This window comes from Cucumis melo, chromosome 8 (assembly GCF_025177605.1).
Source record: "Cucumis melo cultivar AY chromosome 8, USDA_Cmelo_AY_1.0, whole genome shotgun sequence".
Lineage (NCBI taxonomy): Eukaryota > Viridiplantae > Streptophyta > Magnoliopsida > Cucurbitales > Cucurbitaceae > Cucumis > Cucumis melo.
In genome coordinates this window covers 10,795,164-10,816,617 of record NC_066864.1, presented here as the reverse complement: position 1 = coordinate 10,816,617, position 21,454 = coordinate 10,795,164, and the positions used below count along the sequence as shown (strand labels likewise).

The following is a 21,454-nucleotide window of genomic DNA, read 5'->3' as shown; positions in this document are numbered from 1 at the left end:
TCGTGGTAGGTCATTTTTGTTCTAGTGATTCAACTCCTCCAACTCTCAGCCTTCTGACCACCCTTTTGATTTTAATTTTTTTTTTATTTGAATTTGAATTTGAGTCTGAAGAATCTCACGCCAGACGGTAGTTCAACTACTTTTATTTTTTAAAACTCTTCAAAAAATAATTTGTTACTTTTTTCAATTATTCTAGCAATGGGTGTCTTCTTTCTGTCTTGTTTATGCGGGTAGTCTGCACAATTCAATATTCTTTTTTTCTTTCGACTACTCTAACAAATTTTTTTCCAAATTAGAATCAACAAAAATAGTAATAGATATAAAAACGAAAATTTAGAGTAATCACATAATATATTTGACCTAGAGCACCTAGCTCTGATACCAAATGATATGAAAATCCAACGAATTAGAATTAGAAACTCATTTGGGATGATAACTCCTAATTTCTTATCATAAAACCTCAAAATTCATTTGATTTCAATCCTAAAGATTGAGTTGAGACACAAATTGCCTTAAGATACATCAAATATCTTAGACAAGAACAAATTCCTCACCCAAGATTCAAACAATTCACAAAATATGACGATCAATCTCACTTGAATGTTCTTGGCATGCAATGCAACACATAAACGATAAAATTCAAGAAGCTCTATTAGATAAACTTGAAGCTAAAAGCATACTAACTAAATTTGATTAATCTTTATCCAAATAAAATCCTAATTCATTGTAAAAAGACTAAATTTTCTCTATTCCGAATGTCAAGATATCAAGATTATTAAATAAAATCTAATTAATAATTTAATGTTTAGCGGATCATATCTTTTGTAGTGAACTATTGCCGAAGTAGTGAACAAAAGTTACTGAAGTCCAAAATAAATATCATCTAACAAAAACCTAGAAGAAGGTGGCTCATAACTTTCGAGTGGGTGCAAATTTTCTCCACTTTGATGATTTACTATGTGGTCTATTATATAAATAAGCAGATGGTCATTGTTGAAGTAGCGGGGTAGGCATAGAGCACACGCACACAAGTTGGGCATGCGTAAGATGATTGTTTGCCGAATGACTCCGATCTTTAAAGACAATGAATAGTAACATTTTAGTTACATTAGATGCTACTTTAATCATGCTGGTTACTACTTTTTTTCGTCCCTCTTGCTGCCTTCTCCCTCCCTCACGTTTTTTGAAGATATGATTTTGCTTCCAATGCTTGAATATAAGAGCTAGAGACATAAACAGAGCACAAGTGAGAACTAGCATTATAAAAAGTAGCCAAACCGTTTTGTGGTATAAAGAAAATGTTAGCTTTCATTTCCTTTGAAGTTCAAGTCATTAGACGTTAGTTCAATCAAATTCGAGGCATCCGTTCAAAATCTCTTCAACAAAAAGGTTTAATCAAAGTCATGAAATTATTATTACTAGACAGATTCATCAAACCACTCTACTATATATAATTAGGCAACATTGCACCAAAACACATTAAATTGGATTTGGTCATCTCCCATGCTACCTCTTCATGTTAAAAAGTTAAGAACCTACCATAAATCTTTGAGAAAGATTACGCTGTAAAAGATTACTACACGATGGTATATATAATATCCCTATGCAAGTCTACGTTATTTAATTAACAACTTGCCCTTCCTTGAACAATTCTAGGTAAGATATCCCCATCATAATTTCGGCCAAACCTATGGATTTGTTCTTTGATTCGTTAACAAGGACTTACATAGACTATATTATTTGGGGGTCCAAGAAACTTACATATGTACTCATTGTGGACTGAATTCGTTCAACACTATTATACCATGAGATTTTGACAAAATGAACACAAGGAGAACCATGATAGCCAAAAAAAACTTTTGTAAAAAATAAAATTTTAAATTCTTGCGATTCATAAATTGTACATTCAAGACCAAATTAGAGATAAAACTTCAGAACTTTCCATAAGGCTCTTGCTCTATGTTCGAATTTAACTCATTTATCTCACTAAAGAAATGTTTCAAGGAGTTTCCATGCAAGTCATTTAGACATCAAAAAGGTTAATCCAGAAAAGGGACCCCTCCTCATTGATTAATGATAACAATTATTCAAAACAAAAGCATTCATACATACAAAAACCTTTCTCCACATAAGAGCTATATTATACCTCAATAATGCAAAAATCAATTGCCAATGAAGAATTTAAACATTATGGTTACTGGAGTTGAGTAATTTGTCTTCCTCGGTTGGGAGATTACTCATTGTAATTTGTATGTTCGACTTCGAGTTCATCTTGTTCCACTCATTTTCAACTCGGAAGAAAATCCATTGGAATCTTCGGAAGATCTCTAATGCAGTGATCGTGAAGACTGTAAGGTAATTGTGTCGAAGATGAGCAGATAACTTATACGTCCACGTACACCGCAATATCAGATTACTTCCAAGCACCCAAATGTAAACCTGCAAACCATAGATCAGTACAATCCGTCCATTGGATGAAAAAAAATATCACATTTCCATTCAAGTAGTTAATCCAACTTGTAGACTTTAGAAATAAAACATGAAAACTTTGATCATTTTGTCACCAGTAATTTAATAATAAGCCAAGGGCCAAACAATGAAAGTCTTAACATAACTCTGCAGTCAAAAAAGTATATTGTATCCAAGTTTGGGTTTATGCAGCCTCCTTTTAAGTCCAAGCCAAGAGGCATCTTATTAGAAAACCAACTGATGGATATTACGCCTGACTTGTGAAACAATTCAAGTTTATAAATCAAGAACATTACCCATTTCCGGCCATAAAAGAGATGTGAGAAAAAGTGTGGTCGGTTGAACTTGAAAATCCGGGTGAAAGTGCTGTCATAAGATAAAAACATAGGTCACATACCATACCACACAAGCTATAATTTCTCCAGAAACTTGTAGGATGCAAATATACAAGCACATAAAACCTCATTACACATAAAGCAAGTACATGTCTTCGTTGACCTGGTTCGGTAGCTTTGGGATTTTGGCTCGATGTAACTTATGCTTATGAGATGTCTGTGGTTGTGCTCTTTCAACATGGATTATATATAACAATGCAAAGTTCCCTCTTAGCAAGTAATTTATGCCCATGTGATGTCTGTGGTTGTGCTCTTTCAACATGGATTATTATATACAACGTTAACCACTATATATTGGTCTAGTGGTAAAAAAGGAGATATGGTCTCAATAACTAAGAGATCATGGGTTCAACCTATGGTGGCCACCCACTTAATTAATTTCCTACAAGTTTCATTGACATCCAAATGTCGTAAGATCAAAGGGCGGTGTCCCGTGAGATTAGTTGAGGTGCACGTAAGCTAGTCTAGACATTCACGAATATCAAAAACAAAAAGATAGAACGCAACATTACATTCACCACATTTACTAGAGTGAAAAGACTGGCCCAGTCTTTACTCTCACATGATAAGAAAGTCTCCTAGTGCTTTAGTCAGTTTTTATAGTAGGTGAGATGTATAATGGAAATAGGCTAAATTATAAATAAAAAAAAAATGCTCCTAAAGTAAAACTGTGTCAAAAATACACTTATAGAAAAAGTTAAAATATACTCTCATTGATCCAATTTTTACATCAAAAATACTCCCATTAAAAAGTTTGTTTTGGGTGCTGAGAAATTTGGTGATCAACGGGAGTATTTTTAACTTTTTTTTTTTTTTTTTAGTTTAAGGGTATTTATGAAACTTTTCAATAATTCAAGATTATTTTTTAAGCAAAGTTTTAACGGTTTCCATTCAAAACTAATGACAATGGAATTTTTAAATCCTTTTTGAAAATTTTAAAAGTTTAAGAGTATCTTTTACACGAACTACAAAGTCCAAGGGCACTTTTATAATTTAACCATTGAAATATAATGAATCTATAGTGTATATGCGTGTGTGTAAATATTCATTTTCAACCAGGCACGCAGCAATAGGAGAAAAGAAAACCAGACCCTAAAAAAGAAAAAAGAGGGAATAATTCCTCCTTGAACTATGTAAGAGGCAAAATGAGACCTCTTCTTCCACCCTTTTTGTACTATTTGGATTAATGTCATTATTTATTTTTTGTAAAAAAAATTGTAAAGAGCAAGAATAATTTATATATATGTATATTAGTATATATGTGTGTGTATAGTTAGCATACCTCAAGTCCCAATCGCGTTTCACATCCCAGTAAAATGAGTATGATGAGTTTAGAACACTAGACAGCAGCCAAAGCGGCCGATAAAAGCTGGTCCATTTATCAGGGAAGACATGGTATTTAAGGGCAGAAAGGAAAATTACTGGTACTGCGGTTGAATATTTTAAAGCTGAAATGATGACAGATAGAGTTACTATATCATCAAGACAAGTGACAGATTTCAAGCACAAGGGTAACAACAAATTCAATGAAAATATTTGAGAATGAAAACTGTCAAACAACAAAAATCAGTTAAGGAATACAGATAGTAACAGAATAAACTCAAGATTAGCATTGAATGAACTCTGAAATAAGTAAATATCATTTGGAATTTTCTTTAGGTGTTAGATGATTACTAACAAAGATGGATCAGCACAGGTAGGCGCAAAAAGCATGATGAAACAGAATGTCAACGTTACAGAGGAAAAATGCTTACAAGATACAAACTGTCACGTGGAAGAAAAATGAAACGCAACTACAAAGGAAAAATGCTTCCCAATCCAAACGAATATCTTGAAAAAAAGTTGTATGATTTTAAACATCCTCTGGTTATGAAAGCAATCAAAGAATTCTTTCAAGGTAAACAGAAACATAAAGTTTTTTTAGGTGTTACAGCTTAGTAGTTAAAAGACTTCACAAGCTTTGCCTGAAATCAAATCGTTATTTCTTCTTGATTTAAATTCAAATTGGGGTTTGATTATCTTGTAAAGAAAATTGTATGATTTTAAAGATCCTCTGATTATGAAAGGAATTAAAGAATTCATCCAAGATCAACAGAAACATAAAGTTTTTTTAGGTGTTACAGCTTAGTAGCTTACGAGTCGTTAGGACCACATGCTTTTCCTGAAATCAAATCATTATCTCTTCCTGAAATCAATTATCTCTTCTTGATTTAAATTCAAATGGGGATTTTCTAAGTTACTTCCTCGCCTCTTCCCAGTGTTTCCTTATAAATATTTCTTTCATAGAATATCTATTTTAGCAAAAAGGAAAAGGAAAAACAAACAAACAAACAAGCAAACACCAATATTGATAGAGACGAAAAACAGAATCATGAGATCTCACCGTTCAGAAGTGTTGGTTTTTCCCCTGTATCCTTATATTGCCGAAGACATTGGAACAAACGAAAAAGATAAGGCAAGACAAGGACCACAGGGATTGCAACAGAGTGACTTCCACAAACAGAATCTGCTTCAAACCATGCAATGGTGGCAACCTGAATAAGTTTGACAATTACATACAACGCAATTTCAGTCAATACGATCCACATCTGGGTAAAGAACCATTGTTGCTATAAGGAAAAGCAACACTTCCAAAGAATGTTATTTTAACTCTTAACTAAGGAGTTTCATGTTTAGCAACTAAGTACTATACTACTAACAAAGCATCACTACTTAGAACATAATAGCATATATTTTCAACCCCTTCTTCCACCAGTTTGAAAATGTGGGAATATGATAGAACACCAACTCGGTATGTTCTTATTCAATTGATATGAGTGAAGGATTACAATAAAGAATTGATCAATGATCAATTCGTAAACATAAAATTTGAACTCGTATAAGAAATGGCAAACTCTCTCCCCCTCTGTTTATCCTATCTCTCAAGAATGAAAACAGAAATCTACCCAAAAATGACCCCCCCTTCTCTCTCCGACTTCCCTCCTCTATTAACAGCTTATTCTCTAACTAACTCTTGTCCCCACTGTGGTTCCCATTCTTATTGCTCACTCTCCATAACACATGCTCTCTCCTTCCTTTTTCTACTATATTGTAAAATAATAGGTGGTCTAACATTACTCTCCTACTCCAAATCTTCCTTGTCCTCAAGATGAAAGTCAGGAAATTGTTGTAGAAATCAAGACTTCCCACCTAGCTTCATGTGGTGGCAATCCCTTCCAACTGATCAGCACACTTCCCACACCCCTGTTGAAGGATTCTTGTGATAACCAAGCACCTCTTCTGGTATAGCCTTCCAGTCATGAGTTTGAGATACATATGGAACCAACTGATGCACATCTGTATGCTCCCCTAACATCCTCATGAGTTGGGAAACGTGGAATACTGGATGTATAGTAGCTGAGGCCGACAACTCCAATTTGTATGCAACTGGCCCAATCTCTTCTATCACTTTGTATGGCCCGAAAAACTTGGGTGAAAGTTTTTCATTCCTTCTCTTCCTCAGAGACAGTTGACGATACGGATGAATTTTCAAAAATACCATAACTTGAAACTCCACATGCCTTCTATTCAAATCCACATATTTCTTCATCTTTTCTTGAGCAATTCTAAGGTGCTCTTTCAATGCTCCCAAGGCCACATCTCTCTCCTTAAGTTGTTGATCAAGTGTGGAATTAGGGGTCTCAACATCTCCATAATAGATAAGTGGTGGTGGACGACCATAGACAGCTTGAAATGGAGTGATATCAATTGATCTTTAGTGTGTGATATTATACCAATACTCTGCCCAGTGCAACCAATTCACCCATTCTTTAGGGTTCTCCCCACAAAAGCAACACAGATAAGCTTCCACTCCTCGGTTTACTACTTCTGTTTGTCCATCAAACTACGAATGGTAAACTGAGCTTCTGCTCAATCTTGTTCCATATAAACGAAACATTCCACGCCAAAAGTTACTAAGGAATACCTTATCTCTATCAGACACTATAGTTCTGGGATAACCATGCAACCTCACGATTTCTTTAACAAATATTTCAGCATTGAGTTGGCAGTATAAGGATGCTTCAATGCTAAAAAATGTTTACTCGGTCTGTCCACCACAACTAGGATCACATCAAACCCTGTTGCCTTAGGTAATCCATCAATGAAATCCATTGAAATATCAATCCAAATGGTATATATAACCTCTAATGGCAACAACAATCCCACTAGAGACAAAGCCAATGCCTTTTTGTGTTGACAAACAAAACACTCTCCACAATACTTCTTTACATCTTGTTTCATACCTTCCTAATACAACTCTCCCATCAATCTTTTATAGGTCCTCAAGTACCCAGAGTGTCCTTTAAAGACTGAGTCATGATAGGTGTGCAAGATAGTAGGTACCAATGTTGAAGACTTAGATATTACCAGCCGCCCTTTATATCACTGTTGTAAGGCAAAGTCAGTAACTCCATCATTTTTTTGTAGCTCATTTTTTGTAGCTCAGCAATTATTTCATGTAATCGAGGATCTTTGTCTACTTCATCCTTTATAACTATCAGATCAAATAATGTTGGAGCAATTAGGTGATACAAATGCTCTATTGGTGGCATTCTTGATAGGGCATTAGCGGCTTTATTCTCCAGTCCTGGTTTATAAACTACTTCAAATGTATAGCCCAATACCAATAGTTTAGCTAAACTCTTTGCTCTAGCAGAAACTTTAGAGAACGTTGGTCTGTTTTAACAATAAATTTCCTCCCAAGCAAATATGGTCTCCACCTTTGCATTACTAGTATCACTGCCATTAAATCCCTCTCATACACAGGCTTTGCTAGGTCCCTCATTGCTAGTGTATGGCTGAAATATGCTATAGGCCTTTTAGCTTGAGTTAATAAAGCTCCAACTTCGTAACCTGATGCATTCGTTTCAGTCTCGAATGGCAAATTATAATCAGGAATGCTAGCACGGGCAATGTCATCATTGCATTTTGTAGCTTCACAAATGCTTCTTGTGCTTCTTCCGACTATTGATATGCTCCTAGTTTCAATAACTGTTTCAATGGAGCAGGCGTGGTTCCATAATTTTGCACAAAACGCCGATATATCCAGTCAAGCCTGAGAATCCCATTACTTCTCCTACTTTTGTTGGGATAGGCCACTCCTTTATTGCCCTGATCTTCTCAAGGTCAACCTCAACTCCCTACCCTGATTTGATGTGCCCCAAGTACTGCACCCTTGTTCAAGCAAAGTTGCATTTTTTTCATGTTTGCATACAACTCATGTTCCCGTAGCACTTCCAAAACCAACTTCAAATGCTGCAAGTGCTCTTCCAAATTCCTACTGTATATCAGAATGTCATCGAAGAACACTAATACAAATTTCCTCAAATAATATCTGAAAGTGGTATTCATTAAGGACCAAAAAGTGGATGGGTTATTAGTCAACCAAAATGGCATGACTAAGAACTCATAATGGCCTTCACGGGTTCTGAATGCGGTTTTCTCTACATCCTCTGCACACATTTTTATTTGATCATACCCTGCTTTTAGATCAATTTTCAAAAACATTGTTGCACCATTTAGTTCATCAAATAGCTCTTCAATCACCAGAATAGGAAACTTATCTAGAAAAGTAACGTTGTTTAGAGCTCGATAGTCTACACAAAATCTCCAACTCTCGTCTTTCTTTTTAACTAGCAATACTGGACTTGAATATGGGTTGGTGCTTGGGCAAATTACTCCAAAAGCTAACGTCTCATTCACTAGTTTTTCCATTTCCTCCTTCTATTGATAAGCATATTAATAGGGCCTTACATTCCCTAGATCCATGCCCTTTATTAAGTGTATGTGATGCTCAATACCCCTCCTTGGATGTAACTCTTCCGACCAATCAAAGACATCTTCGAACTTTGCTAACAATGCTGGAATTGATTCTCCCACAGTCCACACACACCATCCACTCCACATAACTCTACTAGTGTCATTCCCCCTTTCATAGTTCTACATTCATACTTTTTCATCTTTAATTTTCCCTTTCACTTTCATAGTTCTGGGATTAGACAAGCCAACTACTGAATTTATTGATAGCTCTAGGACTGGTCTTGCCTCTTTCTCTACCTCCAACGACTTCATCTCCTTATTCCTCTCGTGATCGTCTTCTTCAATGATTTCTACTTTCTCATCTTTCTCCCGAACTACAAACATCCTCAATTCTCTCTACTCCTTCGTTTTACACCGATGACCGGCGTGATAACGTTCATCGCACTGAAAACAGAGCACTTGTCCCTCCATGCTTGAAATTCAGCATCAGATAGCCTTTTCGCCGAACCTTCTCATCGGTTTTCTCTAGCCATCACCCCTCTCAATGCTATCATTCTCATAGGAAAGTTGTTTCCAGGTTTACTTTCATTCACACTTAACATAATAACAGATTTATGAATGGAAAAATTAGTTTGGGCCTTACATTCGTTATTCTTCTTTAGACTTGCTTCTCTTCGGGTAATTTCACGATTCTCCACCCATTAGGCCAATTTCATCGTTTGCGCTAGCCCAACCGGCTCCAGCACTCTACTTCAACCTTGATCCATGGGCCAAGCCCATTCATGAAGGTTTCTTCCAGCACTTCCTTTGGTAGAAATGGCAACAGTGCTACTAACATATCAAAAAGGTTGCAATATTCTTCCAATTTCGTCTCATGTTTGATCGCCAAGAATGGTCCATAAATGGTACTTTCCTTACTGATCGAAAATGGACGAGTAATCTTTGCTTCAATTCTGCCCAATCTTTGAATGGATCGCGTTCTTCTTGCGATCGATATGAGTCTGATGCCACTCCATCAAAACTAACTACCTCCACGATCAATTTCTTCAAGTCCGTTAATTTGTGTATTTGAAAGTACACATCAGCTCTAAACAGCCATGAATCCGGATCACTGCCACTAAATACCGGCATCTTGCTAGGCCTCCAATATTATTTAAATATAGTAGAAGAATTAAAAAGGGTAATGTTGACCCACGCGAGAATATAGGAGAGAATATAGGAGATCTCTCCCATTAATTCGTTAGCAACGCAAAATTAAAGGGAGGAGATCTCTGCCATTAATTGGTTAGCAACACAGAATAAAAGGGAGTAAAAACAATGGAAAAGGGGGGGAAAATTATTCCAGAAAAGTGGGTGGGGGGAATTATTCCAGAAAAGTAGAGGTTGCCTTTGTACTGTGCATCGAGAAAAGCAGAGGGTTCCAGTTTTTATTATTTGTTTTAGTCAATTTCATTGTTGTGGTTTGTTCCTTAATTCTTAATTTTTGGTTGTATCCTTGATTGAAGTGCGTCTTTAGTAATTAGAAGTTAGCTTTGAATTATTTGATCATCTATGTTCAAATTTCTCTAAGGGATTTTCTATTTTCTATATTGTAATTCGTTGAGGTAATTCAATAAAATAAGATACATCTGTAGTATCTTTACACATCTCAACCTTCTTGAACTTATTTCGATCAATCGAATTCTCTTCAGCTTCAGATTTGCTTGTCTTCCCTTCGATTCTGACTTCTTTCACCGACGTACTTCCTCCTTCGACTATGCTCTCCATTGTCGGGCCTTTACTTGCAGATTCCACTACTCCTCCGATCATCGCCAATTTCTCCTTCGCCATTCCTTCAACGTACTTCAACAACAATTTTTGTTGCTTCTGAGCTTGGATTCCCGGTCTTTCAATGTTTTTCGCAAACGACATTAAATTCTCCTTGATCGCCGGCAACTTGTGTAACTCAACACGTATTCCCGAAATTTCTTGATCGAACGCCTCCAATTTCTCTTCAATGCGTTACTGTGCCTTTCTCTTTCGATTTCCTAGTGAAAAGACGCTCTAATACCAATACGATAGAACATCAACTCAGTATGTTCTTATGCAATTGATAAGAGTGAAGGATTACAATAAAGAATTGATCGATGATCAATTCGTAAACAGAACATATGAACTCGTATAAGAAATGGCAAACTCTCTCCCTCTCTGTTTATCCTATCTCTCAAGGATGAAAACAGAAATCTACCCAAAAATGACCCCCCCTCCCTCTTCTCCCCCCGACTTCCCTCCTATATTAACAGCTTATTCTCTAACTCTGGTCCCCATTCTTATTGCTCACCCTCTCCATAACATGTACTCTCCCCTCCTTCCCTTTTCTACTATATTGTAAAATAATAGGTGGTCTAACAAAATGTCATCATCAACATATAAGAAGAAAAAAATAACAATTAAAGACTGATCAATGGAAAAGACAGCTGCGATCCATTAATTTTAAATAATTAACTTAAAAATAAAGAAGAAACCCACCTGTCGGTGAATCATTCGACACACTGATCTTTCCAAATCAGAAAAAACCTGCCAGGCCAAATCAGTGTTAAAACCATATCATGTAATTATGACACAATAGAATGCCTGGAAACAAAAATGATTCAGAAAACAGTTTTTAATTATGAATTCCCAAAAAGATGAAGGAAATTATAAGGGTTAGTAGGTATGTCTGACATTTTCACCTTAAGCTATGATTCATGAAAACGGAAAATGCTCATACTCATTTTGGATTAATAGATCTATACAAAAGCACAGAGAAATCCACTAGCACAATTGCATTAAGCCTTTTGTAAGGAAAATAAACCCCAGAAGATGAACAACCTAAATCCCTCAACAACTGCTTGCCTTCCCTCAATCCCCCCTTCATCTATTTATGACCAAACACACTCACTAACTCCCTAACTAACGATCCTTACTACAACCATATTACTCCTACCCATAAAACTCTAATAGTACCCTCACACCTTTCTTTGTGGTACTATCACTATTATGAGTTGATAATGGATCTTGGGAATTGTGGATTGAACAGCAGGTTACCAACCTTTGACATTGACGTCAGAATATCAGCTAGAAAAAAGTCAGCAAATGTAATCGCCTGCATTGAGAAAACATTAACAAGTTAAAATCCAACCAATAGCAGCCTAACTCCAACAATTCACGTATTAAAGAGGGAAAGAGCAGTCTTCCACAAGGTTGAGCTGGTAAAGAACATTATGTAATCTTATAAACAGGCACAGACCATAAGCATCACAGTTTGATTACAAGGTTCCTGGAACCTTTAGAGAGGATTTTAGTTACTGGTATAGTTAGTTTTTGGATTATTCCTTAGTTTGGCTGTTTTTGTTAATGTACTACTTTTTTCTTTTTTTTTTATATGTTTTTCAATAAAAAGTTTGGTTTCCCATTTAAAACAATAGTAGTAATAAATAAATACCAATCAGCACTATAAATCAGCAACCCGGTGTACCAAAAACATAACGAAGCAGACATGCACAGGTACATATATTATATACAAAGAAAGAGAAAGAGAAAGCATTGCATGGTACTATTGCATGGTTGGAGGATCTAACTTTTAAATGTATGCATATGTTTTTCCACTGATATATAGTCATAGAAAAAAGTTATTCACAACTGTTCTACTGATTTCCAATTTTCATTTTTTTTTTTTATATCCGCAAGTGTCCAGGCCAACTTACACGTACCTCGACTAATCTAACAGGACCACCTCCCTAACCCTACAACATTTGGATGTCAAGAAAACTCGTAAGAAACCAATTCCTAAGTAGTTGGCTACTGTGCATTAAACCCTAAACCTCTTAGTTAGTTATTGGGACTATGTCTCCTATTTTACCACTAGGTAAACCCAATGGTTGATTGTTTTCAAATTATTAATACTAGTTAATTGTTATATATTATTTAATTATTTAAAATAAAACATAAATAATATGGCATTGTTCAATTACGATGGAACAATTTTAGACAAGAATATATGTAATACTCGCTTGACTTTAAAATTATGAAAGATAGTAAATTCATTTCAACAACAAAAACAACTTGAACGAATGAAACATATTTTACAGATATTTATTTGCATAAAAATTCAACACTGTAAGCTTTTCCTAACATTAAACACCAAACCAACTTTCAAAGTAAGAAAAGCAACAAGTACTTTACATTTTTAATGTATTTGATCAAAAAAACTTACCTGCAAGGGGAAAACTATTCGCCAGAGAGTCCTTAATAAGAAAAATCGAGATGACAAGAAAAATATTTCAAAAGGGAAAATCAAAATCATTGCAACAGCAACATATAAGAGAACCTGCATGGGAAGTAAATAAACTTAATGTCATTTCATCAACAGATAAGTAAGTAACAGACGATGCCAGCTCAAATCTACACACGATAATGGGAATTGCAAAATTTAATCGTAATATAAAGTGTGCTAATACCCTACTCTATGAAAGAAGTATTCATAGAGCAAACGGCAATGCAAACTTATATGCAACAAGCATATTAGCTGTGTGATGCATAAGCACATCAAAAGAAGCTCAAATTCTTCACAGATCATGGAGAGACAAAGTGGTAACACTAACTTTTGTTTTTGTAACATTTCGTTGAATAAACGATACAATGGGACACCCCAAAGCACCTTTAGATTAACACAACAGAGATTTCCAAACGGAAAGTAAATAAGAAAGGCTAAAATGCGTAAAAGGCCAAAACATAGACAGAACCAAATATATAAATTATTATCACAAAAACTGAAAAGGAGTTTCTAAACAGAAGTTATGCCGCTCGTTCCATAACATCCAAAAGAATGCTCACTTAACAGCCACCCAAACTGTTTTCTTTCAACCAAAAAAAAGGATCACCAAGCAAGAATGTCAAAATTATTATTGGGACATGCCAACGACCAACCAAAGGCTTCCAAAATGATATGCCAGAAGTGAGAAGCAAAGGAACAATGAAGAAATAGATGAGCAGATGATTCAGAGTGACAACACTATGAAACTATATCAAAGTGAATATCTAAGTTAGTATCTTTACCATGTCAAAGTGATAAACAAAATTATAATCATAGATAACTTTGGCAAGGAACATTATAACCAAAGTTGTGAAAGGCCAATTCTAGCGTGTTCAAATAAATAAAGAACTTGATTTCATTTCCGACAAATTAAAATATTCATCAACTACTAATAAAAGAGGGGGCGTCTATTACACTGGTTGTGATGCAGCTAGTGATACTTCTCCATGAGAATAAAGATAGAGGTAGGCTGTCATGCTAGTTGGGACAACAATAGTCATCCACGTGGCACACTGCAAAAGAGATTTAGTCAGGATTACAGATTGAAAGAATATATTTTAATTAGAAATAGGGCTAATGGATACAGTACACAATTTACGATTAGCAGATTATAATAGCAGAAAATATATAATTGCTTTGAGATGATATTGGATGTTGAAGAAAATGAATAAGCATAACTAAGATCTTTTTACCTTCCAAATCTCTCGGTGAGTTAGATGATTCTGGTCGAGTTCAAATATCTTTGCATAATTAACGTTGGACTGGGAAAAAACCCATAAGTTAATTCCCCACAGCCAAACCATCATAGTCTGCAGTGCCAAAACTAAAAAGCTTGTTAGTACAAAGGTACGGATGATAATAGTCAAAAACATATTCAAAAGGAATTTAGGAGGGAAAATTCACAGACCACCAGAAGAAGAGGATTATAATAAAGAAACGCTTCATAAAGAAATAGGTCTCGCAGGTCTGCACTCATTCTCATAACAGAATCCCAGCCAATCTGTATTTCAATGACATCATGTAAGTGCATCAAATCAACTTATCTACTACAAACTACTGTTTTCACTTTCCAGTTTGCTATTAAACCAGAAATGATCCAATGGAACTGACCTTGCAACAAAATAAACCCCAGAAGATGAACAAGAAAACCTGGACATTAATCTGAATTAGTATTCTAAACAGCATGGGGAACAAAATAAATAAACAAGTGACAAAAGAAAATAAAGTAAGGCGTTTTCTTGTTCAAAATTAAAACTTATTACATGTGAATCTAAAAAATTAAGAGAAAAAAATAATTTCATCCCATTTGAATCCAAGGTATTCCTAAGTTTGATAAGTTCAGACAATCCGCTAATACTCCAGCCCATTTCTGCTTTAGAATATTATATTAAAATGTGGAGCTGCAGATTCAAACCTGTAATCTCTTACTAAAATAGAGATCTTATATCCACTAAGCTGCTCATAAGTCATATTGGCAGAATTTAATCCCATTCTTTAGCAATTGTTTTATTAAAAATAATTATTCTTTATACAAAACGTTGTGTCATTGCAGGGAGTTTCCTTTCTTATTTTTTGAGTCCCATAAATAGGAGGCTGGGGATGAAACCTTTCAACCTTAAGGAAGATAACAGGCTCCTTAATCCATATCCACCAAACAATGGAGATGAATGTCCTATACACATTTAAATATAACAGATCAATCTTGAACTTATATACAATCAAGGAATTGGAAATTGGCACCACTACTCAAAATCCAATTAAAAACTTGGAAGTTGGCACTATTTCTCCCTTACCCATTTTTTAATGAAGCATAGAATTGATTTCGAAGAACTCAAGAAAATTTTAATCACTTTCTAGATATAGTGCAAAATCCAATGAATAACTTGGAAGTTGGCACTATTTCTCTCTTACCCATTTTTAATGAAGCATAGAATTGACTAAGAAGAAACTCAAGAAAATTTTAATCACTTTCTAAATATGGTGACATAGAATTTGGCACCGTCACTCAAATCCAATTTATTGTTTCTCACTGTGTCCAAGATCATATTCAAGACATGGTGTATATAATTGTTGATCATGAGATCTAAAACTAAGTTCTCTTCAAAAGAAGAAACTCTTATAAGAAGAAATAAAATAAAAAGCTTAATGCAGTACTTATTTTTGCTAAAAAAAATAACTTAAATATTATGCATCAATAAAGGTGGCAGTAAAGGCAATCAAACCTTGAATCTCCATAACAAAATAGGAGATGGAACTATGGCTACAGGATTCATTGTTAATATAGTACTCTTCAAATCATCGACCTCCATTGAATGCAACAAAGTTTCATCCACACCATTTCCTGTCTCGGTACCAGACAAATATTCTGTAAAAAGAATGTTTCTTTCATAGATCAGACACTAAAAAGGAAATGATGGAAAAAATCATAATTACCAGAAGGTATTAAAAGAGGTATACCCAAATCCGATACTACAGGTCTGCTTCCAGATTTTCTTAAATGTGGACTACTATTGGCAGGAACTGCCACTGGATTTCCAAACATAGATTAAATGGAAAGTGTGGGTGTTATTTTCACCACTCAAACCTTGTCAATAACCTGCAATTATGTACTAACGCATATATATGAGAGACCCTAAGAAAGCAATGGATGAAATTTTGTCTTAGCTCTGGTGAGTTCTTGAGCCCCATAGTCTTAAAAGGATGTTCATGAATTGGCCAAGGTCTGATTGAGATTTGTTTTTAACCCAAACAACCCAAATTTTCAGGTTCAGTTGGGCCGCTGGTTTTAACTAAATACACAAAAAAGAGTAAATGAAACTTCTAAGATTAGCCCTCACTCACTTCAATATTCCTAAATGAAAAAAACCATAAACGACTGTTTAATTAATTCAATCAATGATTCAATAGTATCAAAACAAATATCTCTTATGAGTTAGAACTCCATCAATAGTACAAAACATAAGTGTCCCAAGTTATATAACCATAAACATCTTCCACTTTATATAAAAGAAGCGATAATAAGATAAGATGATTGTCTCAATAAAATTTAAAATAAATAGTATTTTGGAAAACACACAATCTTGATTACAGCATAAGGAAATTTCAGCACACAAAGGCCATTGCAAAAACTGATCTACAGCACACAAAATTCAAAACCACGCACATGCAAATATAACTCAATCAACTCAAGTACGGTTTACCAATATTTCTCTTCCATATTAACCATTACCCTCATGCCCAAATGCTGTGAGTATTTCAAAGGTTAAGAATGAATGATGTTAAGAAGGCGTTACGGGTATCCTACCATGTTTTTGTTGGGTGAAAAAAAAAGAACAAAAACCAGAGCACAAATTAGACGTGGGGATTGGAGAAACTTTGACACATGAGGGTGGGAGTGATCTCTTGCCTCTGAGAGATGACTCAAGGAAGAAGGTCCACTTTCGTCAGCCAAAGAGGTACATGAAGTGGTCACGATTTTGGAATAGCCAAAAGAACAAGGAACTATGGGAGCAGAAGAATGAATGCAATAGATTCGTGAGCTGGGGTGTGGAATTGGGTTGAGCCGAGAAGAGAAAGGCCAACAGCAGATCTGCGGAACAAATTATCATTCTAGTACAAGTCTTCCACAGAGAGATATGAATTCGCTAGTCACACTTTCAAGAACCCTTCTCGATCCAAATTTTCCTTTCTAAGAATTAATGTACATAGATTAACACAGCTCAAAGCCACCATACCTATCTAAATTAACTGATCTCAAATTGCATATCGACTAGCAAGATAACCAAACGATACAAACCTCAACAGAGGCATCTTCCTAACCAAGATTAACAAAATTTAGGGTCAAAAACTGAAAATAAACATTAATACACCAATACCCAGAACAAAAAAAAAAAAAAAAGCGGAATTAAGCAACACAGATCTACACCCAGCTCCAAAAATCAAAGAAATTGAACAAGTACGATATAGAAAAACAGAAGTGAAGAAAGATTCACAAAACAGAGTAATGGGGTTCGATCAGATCCAAAGAGACTTACACCGAAAGATTCAATGGGCTCGTGTAATTGGATTTGAAGCAATTAAGTCGAAAAAATGCAAAGCTCTTAGAGTCCGCTGGATCGTCCCCCTCCAAATCAGGCGCAAAGGGTTGGAGGCGGATTACGGATTATTGTAATGTATTGTTCTGATTGTCGTTTGAGTAAGGATTAAGCAGGAACAGAAAGCGTGAAACGCAATGAACAGAACGTTCTTCATGCAAAATTAACCCTCAGGGCCTTAAAAAAAAACTGGCTTTACATTTGGGAATCGGATTTTGACTCTCAGCTTAGCTTCCGTTTCACTATTTCTTTTTTTTCTTTTTTTTTTTTTTTCTCCCTTAATTTCCAAATAAGGGAAGTATGAATGTTTTGCGATAATGTAACAAAATTATACATTTCAGAAAGAATTTTTAAAAAAAAAAAAAGTTAAAATGGCCTAAAAATTCTTTGTTTCCTTTTCAAAAAGAAAAAACAATTCTTCAAAACGATTAAAAGTTTTAAATATCAAATTGTGTTTGGCTCGGAAGTTTAAGTTTATATCATAAAATAGTTTTTTTTCAATTTTATATATAATAAAGAGAAACTTATACTTAGGGACGGTAAGAAAACAGCTAGCCATTTTTTAAATATTCTAAATTTGCTTCTTTCATCCTTTTCTCCGACTATTTTTTTTATCATCTTCCTCTATACTTCCATTTTTCTATTTTTAGATTTAGGTAACCAAATCTATTTCTCTTGCTATTATGGTCTTTTTCGTACTCTTTGCGATTTGTTCTTTTTTTTTTAGATTTGGGTAACCAAATCTATTTCTTTTTATCGTTTTTCTTATTTTTCTCTCTTTTTTTATGTGTACATGCATGTCTTTCTTCCTTTTCTTCTTTTTCCTTTTTTTTCATTCACTGCGATAACCAAAACTAAAAGATTGTGTATAAAGAATATTGAAAAAAAATCGTTTACACCATCTTCTCTTCCATATTTTCTTTCTTCTATTTTTAAAAGATTTATTCTTTTGTTTAAATCTTTTATTTCATTTTTACCATTTTCAGCAAGATTTTATGAAACTACTTCATCTTCCTCAATCGAAATCATTTAAATATAATTTTACATGATCCAAACGATCGTTTACTATTGACAATACGATCATTTAAATTTGAAACCTTTTTTTCATCATTTAAAATAAACTACATGATCTTGTTGGCATGATCTAAACGATCGCTTACTATAGTTAACACAATCATTTACCATTGTTAACACCATTGTTTAAGTTTGAAACTTTTATCCTCATCGTTAAAAAAAACTACACAATCGTGTATCATGATCTAATTGAAAGTAGATCATTCGTTTAGAGTATAGTACACGATCATTTAAAAGAATATTACTTTTGTGCTTGTGTGATCGATTAATCGTGTATTAACTAGGGTATTTTTGGTATTTACCATAGTAGGTCTCTGGACTTTTTCTATTTTTAGAATTATTCTATATAGTATAAATATTTTACCGATTTGTTATATTTTTTTAAAAAAAAATCATTTTAAAAATGTCTAATAAATTTTTTAATTTTTTTTTTTTTTTTTTTGTTTGTTGTCAGTTTTTTTTAATTAACTTATTAAGATTGAATTTTTGTAATAGGATGATAACTGAAGGTTATTTTTCCAAAAAAATGTCAAATAAATCATTGAAGGTTGACCAAGCAATTACCTACTTTCTAAATTCTAGACGCCAAATAAACAATGTCAAAAAAAGGTATAGTGAAGATAAGTGACATGACTTGATATATAAAAAAAGTAAGAGATTAAGAATTTAATTCATAACGATTACCAACAAAGATTTAATAACCTACAAATTTTCTTACACTCAAGCTAAGGTCATACAAGTTCTCCTTATAATTTGTCGAGCAAAGAGCAGAGGTATCTGTTTACTCCCAACCACTCAAAATATTTTAAAAGAAAAAAGAAATACTAAGTTGCCAAGTCTTTTTGTAATTTATATATAACTTGGAATGAAAGATTTATACGTGATTAATTTAGGCAAGAAGATTAATGTTATTTCCCACCTATTATTCAACCCTTGCTATAATGGCACCATTAATTTAGCCTTAATTGTTCCCCGACCAAAAAGGCGAAAATTGTAAATTGAAATTTGTTATATATACATACATGTAAAAATCTACATTGATTTTATCTTCTCTTTTCTTTTCTTATTAAAATTTTTTCACTACTTTCCACTTACCAGTTTTTTCAAAAATATAACAAAAAAAAAATTGAAAAAGAAAAAAACTCTAAGAGTCACTTAAAGCACCAGACTAGAAATGTACGCCTCACACACACACCAATGACCTGGCTGAACCGAAGAACGTGTGGAGATATGGGCTTCTCTCCTTCAAGGGCTATGGACATGGGAATCCTACCATTGGCATGGATGTACCTCTCCAACTCTAAGAGTCAAGATTGCAAACTTCTCCTAGGAGTTGAAAGGGATTGGGTAGTTCTAGCTGAATAAAACAACAAATTGTATGAGAAAGAAGTGAAAATAATTATGAGCTAAGTACTGAGAGACGTTGTCAACCCGATATTTTCTTGGTTTAATTTCTTTAAATGTGGAAGAAAAAGAGAGAAAAGAAAAGAAAAGAAATGAAAATGGAAATTAAGTATGTATGTGTATATATATATAATGGTTTTATTAGGTAAAATAAATAAAAGAAAGGATAAAAGGGAAAAAAAAAACAGAGAAGAAAATTTTCATTTTTCTTTTCTTCTTCTTCTCTTCCCTTCACCGCCAAACTTTTTGAAGAAAAAGTTCTCATCCATCTTCCATTTTTCCTTCTTCAATTTACAGAAAAAATTTAAGAGAGAGTTTGAAAGGAAGAAGAAGAGGAATATTACTAGAGTTTTGAGGTTGAAGAAGAGAAGGAGAATTCAAGCAAAGTGTATCCATGGCAAAATCTTGGTTCATTCTGCACATCACTGGTTTTTAATTTGGTTTGAACTCTTCAAAAGGAATTAAGAGGTGAGATTTATATTTACTGAAAGTTAACTCATTTTCAAACAAATTTTATGAGAAAGTTGGAGCAAATTCTGATATTCATTGGGTGCTTTTTGATGAAGAAAACAGGGGTAGTTGGTTTTCATGCGAATTCAGAAGGTCTCTTGTTTTTCTTGTATTTTAGAGAGTACCAGCGGAGTTAGGATTTCTATTTGATGTGGTTGGAAAGCTTATTCAATTTACTACAACTTTTATGAAGAAATTATGAGCTAAATATGATTGAAAGTAAGCTTATTTCAGAAACAATTCAGGGGATAGCAGAAGACTCCATTTTTTAACTCTCTCTGTTTCAGGCCATTTCTGTAGCAATCTGTTGGGAATCGTATTTTCTTTCTTTCAAGTAAATAAACTAGACATAAAAATGAAGATTTTGATCTAAAGAACACTCATTTTGGTTAAGTATTGAGGGAGTTATAGTCATTTGAAATTTATGTTAGAAATCTGAAAATTTTAGAGAGTTGTTGAAATATAGTTTTGTTTTCGTGAGCGTCATCTTTAGTGTGACATGTTATGTATATCCTTAGAAAACCAGAATGTTTAGAGTTCTAATACTCAGTTGGGTTGTTGGCAGGCAAAGAAGAATTAAACCGAGCTTACAGACCAAGGATCTAGCCCAAGACTGTGAGTGACAAAACCAATTTTGAAATATTTTCCACAACTGTTATTTATGATTGAATGCGATAAATGTTTATTTACGAAGTCATGAAAGGTATTTGAATTTCATGACTCTTTTCAAGTATACATTTGGAGACTAGATTTTTTAATGAAATTTATGCTAGCACGTGGATATTAAATGTTTGGAAAGTATTTAAACCACAATGTTTTAAGCAAAGCATGAATTAGTAAGAAGTTTTGTTTTAAGAACTACAGTTTTCCACGCA

The 21,454-nt window shown here is 34.1% G+C and overlaps 1 protein-coding gene across 3 annotated transcripts; it reads right to left on the bottom strand.

Annotated features, from left to right (window-relative positions):
* Positions 1-2,039: 2,039 nt before the first annotated feature.
* On the bottom strand, positions 2,040-17,859 carry LOC103495814 (uncharacterized). 3 transcript variants are annotated; one of them, XM_008457482.3, is made up of 14 exons: positions 17,532-17,859; positions 15,955-16,093; positions 15,720-15,862; positions 14,608-14,646; positions 14,405-14,497; positions 14,190-14,306; positions 13,914-14,009; positions 12,898-13,011; positions 11,734-11,787; positions 11,172-11,219; positions 5,248-5,398; positions 4,147-4,312; positions 2,766-2,835; positions 2,040-2,439 (listed from the first exon to the last, which is right to left on the bottom strand). In XM_008457482.3, the coding sequence occupies exons 2-14, from the start codon at positions 16,037-16,039 to the stop codon at positions 2,182-2,184; spliced, it is 1,434 nt and encodes a 477-aa protein (XP_008455704.1). In that variant the 5' UTR covers positions 16,040-16,093; positions 17,532-17,859; the 3' UTR covers positions 2,040-2,181. The 3 variants fall into 3 exon arrangements, with proteins under 3 accessions (XP_008455704.1, XP_008455706.1, XP_050944208.1); XM_008457484.3 differs by lacking the exon at positions 15,955-16,093; XM_051088251.1 differs by lacking the exon at positions 17,532-17,859 and having other exon boundaries at positions 15,955-16,106.
* Between the last annotated feature and the right edge of the window lie 3,595 nt (positions 17,860-21,454).

Excerpts from the sequence above, each read along its gene's own strand:
- LOC103495814 (XM_008457482.3), bottom strand. The coding sequence starts at position 16,039 with ATGTTTGGAAATCCAGTGGCAGTTCCTGCCAATAGTAGTCCACATTTA. Across the intron at positions 15,863-15,954 it reads ACCTGTAGTATCGGATTTGG|AATATTTGTCTGGTACCGAG; the intron begins GTATACCTCTTT and ends TTCTTTTTACAG. Across the intron at positions 14,498-14,607 it reads GGGGTTTATTTTGTTGCAAG|ATTGGCTGGGATTCTGTTAT; the intron begins GTCAGTTCCATT and ends ATTGAAATACAG.